Below are 3,144 nucleotides of genomic sequence, written 5' to 3' on the forward strand. Positions count from 1 at the left end.
CCGCCTGCTTTCCCAAAGCAATCCGCAGCATTCAAACTTAAACAATTGGCAAAAATCAATAGGCGCAAATAGAGCGAAAATTCCTCTAGCCAATCTTTCTTTTGGGGAACTCCCCTTAATGGAAAAGTCAGCGTTGGCCAGCAGGAGGCGCCGATCTAAGTCCCATTGATTATTCTTAGGCGTACATTTAATCAATTTCCAAGCACTATCATTGCCTAAAAACCACAGCCATTTCCTCCTCAATGTATCCCCGCTCGCATAACCCACATCACCATCACTTGAAATGATCATCTCTTTTTCCTGCAGCTGTCGAGACTGACCCGAACCGAGCTCCAGATTGCGACACCACCCAATGCACGCTTCCCGACTGCTTCTGTTCAGCTGATGGAACCCGAATTCCTGGCGCTTTGGAACCCGCCAATGTGCCCCAGATGATCACCATCACCTTCAACGGCGCTGTTAATGTGGACAACATCGATCTGTACGACGAAGTCTTCAACGGGCAAAGAGCCAACCCGAACGGGTGCCAAATCAGAGGAACCTTCTTCGTGTCGCACAAGTACACCAACTATTCAGCTGTGCAGGAGTTGCACAGGAAAGGCCATGAGATCGCCGTGTTTTCCTTGACGCACAAAGAGGACCCGAACTATTGGTCGCAAGGCTCTTATGATGATTGGCTGGCTGAAATGGCTGGCGCTCGATTGATTATCGAACGGTTTGCCAATTTGAGTGATGGTTCCATTATTGGGGTGCGAGCTCCGTACCTGCGAGTGGGAGGAAACCGGCAATTTGAGATGATGGCCGATCAGTTCTTTGTCTACGATGCCTCCATTACAGCCTCTTTGGGACGAGTCCCCATCTGGCCCTACACTTTGTACTTCCGCATGCCCCACAAATGTAATGGAAACGCCCACAATTGCCCGTCCAGGTCCCATCCAGTGTGGGAGATTGTGATGAACGAGCTGGATAGGAGGGACGATCCAACCTTCGATGAATCCCTGCCCGGTTGCCACATGGTGGATTCCTGCTCCAATATCCAGACTGGGGATCAGTTTGCTCGCCTCCTGCGCCACAACTTCAACCGTCACTTCAACAGCAACCGCGCTCCTTTGGGGCTTCACTTCCACGCCTCCTGGCTGAAGAGCAAGAAGGAGTTCAAGGAGGAACTGATCAAGTTTATTGAAGAAATGCTGGCTCGTAACGATGTATACTTCGTAACCAATCTGCAGGTGGTTCAATGGATGCAAAACCCTACTGAACTCAATGGGCTTCGCGACTTCCAAGAATGGAAGGAGAAATGTGATATCAAGGGCCAACCTTATTGCTCTCTCCCCAATTCTTGCGCCTTAAATACCAGGGAACTGCCAGGAGAGACTCTCAGGCTGTTCACCTGCATGGAGTGTCCCAACAACTATCCCTGGATCCTGGACCCTACTGGGGACGGATTTTCAGTTAGGAAATAGTTATTTATTTAAATCACAATCTACGAAAAGACTTTTGTATATAGTTGTATGTTAATTCTCTTCGGTTGGTGAGCGTTTAAAGTGGGTAGCTTGAACGTGTCGCGACAGTTCTTTCAACATATTCTGATGATTTCCTTGTTGAACAATAAATTTTAATAATAGGGCTTAGCATGTTTCAATAACCCCGAAAAATCCGTCATTATCATACATTAATAAGCGCATTAAGAGCTGAGGTTGGTGATAAAATTGAGCGCAGACATGGTTTTATTGGTTTCATGGAATTGTGTTGCCCCTAGTAAAGCCGTTTCAGACTAATTGTGAGAAAACCGCACTAAGAAGTTCAGGAAAAGCCGTTTTTGATTAAGGGATTTAATTTTTGATAAAGGCCACAAATCACATCAAATCACATCGCATCACACTCGAAGGCTCTGTTGGCTTCTCCTTCTCACTACACTCTACACTTGTGTAACCTAATCAACTAAACCCACTTGATGCATGAGTTATGTACTTAATTAACCGCCCCTTATGCAACTAACAATAAATATAATTAAACACTTCTCTTGATGTGCATGATGTACATTATCTTCGATCTATACTTATTCTGTTCTTCCATTTGTAACTAATCAGATGTTCAATCTATGTCAGTGTCTCTTAAGCTTGGTGGCTTCTGGTGCTACAACAGTTCGTCGCCGTTCTACGTCAATAACCGAATTAATTTTCTCTATATTTTCATTCTACTTGATGTTTTCATTTTCACTTTACGTTGTCTACTTTCTATTCCGACTTGTATAAACATGTAAATATTGTACAAAAACGCCAATCAAACAGCAACAGCAGGACGTAGCGAAGCAATACATGGACGCATGGAACATGCGGATGGTTTACATTTGGGTTGAATCGCTTGGCTTGATGAAGGTTCAACTGGGTGAAGAATGTTGTTATTTTATCTTCAAGCTGGATGGAAATTCCGGTGTTCTACTAAGTTGGAAGCCTTTGTGCAGTCTCTATGAACTTTCTTCTTTAAGCTCTAAAATCACTTGAAGAAAGATGAGCAATAGATGACTTTTGGAGTATTAGCCCGTCGTCGATTGGAACTTGGCCCTAACGTTTCGCTAGCACGGATGGCTATCATCTCCAGGGCTGTGTCGCCCGAAGCGAACAAATTCCTATCCACGGCGGCCTAATGAGTCAAAAATCATCAATATTGCGTTATTGAAAATGTTGCAGATTTTGGCTTTTTATTCAACTGTACTTTTCCTATTAGAACTTCGCATGATTCTTCAGTAACTTCAGCGATTTTTCCATCAATTCTTCAGCCTCGTCACTTTTGGACCACGTTCAGAATTTGCAAATTTTACGAAAACTCGTTGATGTCGATGTCCCGATTTTTCCATGAACTTCACTTTTAAGAGATTTATTGAAGAAATCAAAGTTATGATCTTCCATTTCTTGCTTTGAATTTTATTCCTTTTCCTTCCTGACATGACTTGAAGAAAAATGAGCAAGTGGTGATTTTTGGGTTATTACTTCATTCAGAGTTGTGTTCGATTTGGGCAAAACAACTCTGAAGGCGCTCGCCACATGTGCGAGCGAAACGTCCGGCCCAAAATCCTATCGATGACGGCCTAATAATCCAAAAAAAGCAAATTTTTGTCCTTTTTGATCGCTAACATTGATTGAA

General features: G+C 43.6%; 1 protein-coding gene across 1 annotated transcript; it reads left to right on the top strand.

Moving 5' to 3' along the window:
• Positions 1–306: 306 nt before the first annotated feature.
• Positions 307–1,627, top strand: LOC125502997 (chitin deacetylase 1-like; the record flags this gene model as incomplete). Its single annotated transcript, XM_048662653.1, is given in 1 exon segment — positions 307–1,627. A coding segment is annotated over 1 exon segment (1,157 nt), but the record flags the coding sequence as incomplete, so codon positions are not given.
• Between the last annotated feature and the right edge of the window lie 1,517 nt (positions 1,628–3,144).

The sequence above is a fragment of the Dendroctonus ponderosae genome, unplaced genomic scaffold (genome assembly GCF_020466585.1).
Source record: "Dendroctonus ponderosae isolate FM_Combo_2020 unplaced genomic scaffold, Dpon_F_20191213v2 Dpon_F_20191213_11, whole genome shotgun sequence".
In the NCBI taxonomy this organism is placed as follows: domain Eukaryota; kingdom Metazoa; phylum Arthropoda; class Insecta; order Coleoptera; family Curculionidae; genus Dendroctonus; species Dendroctonus ponderosae.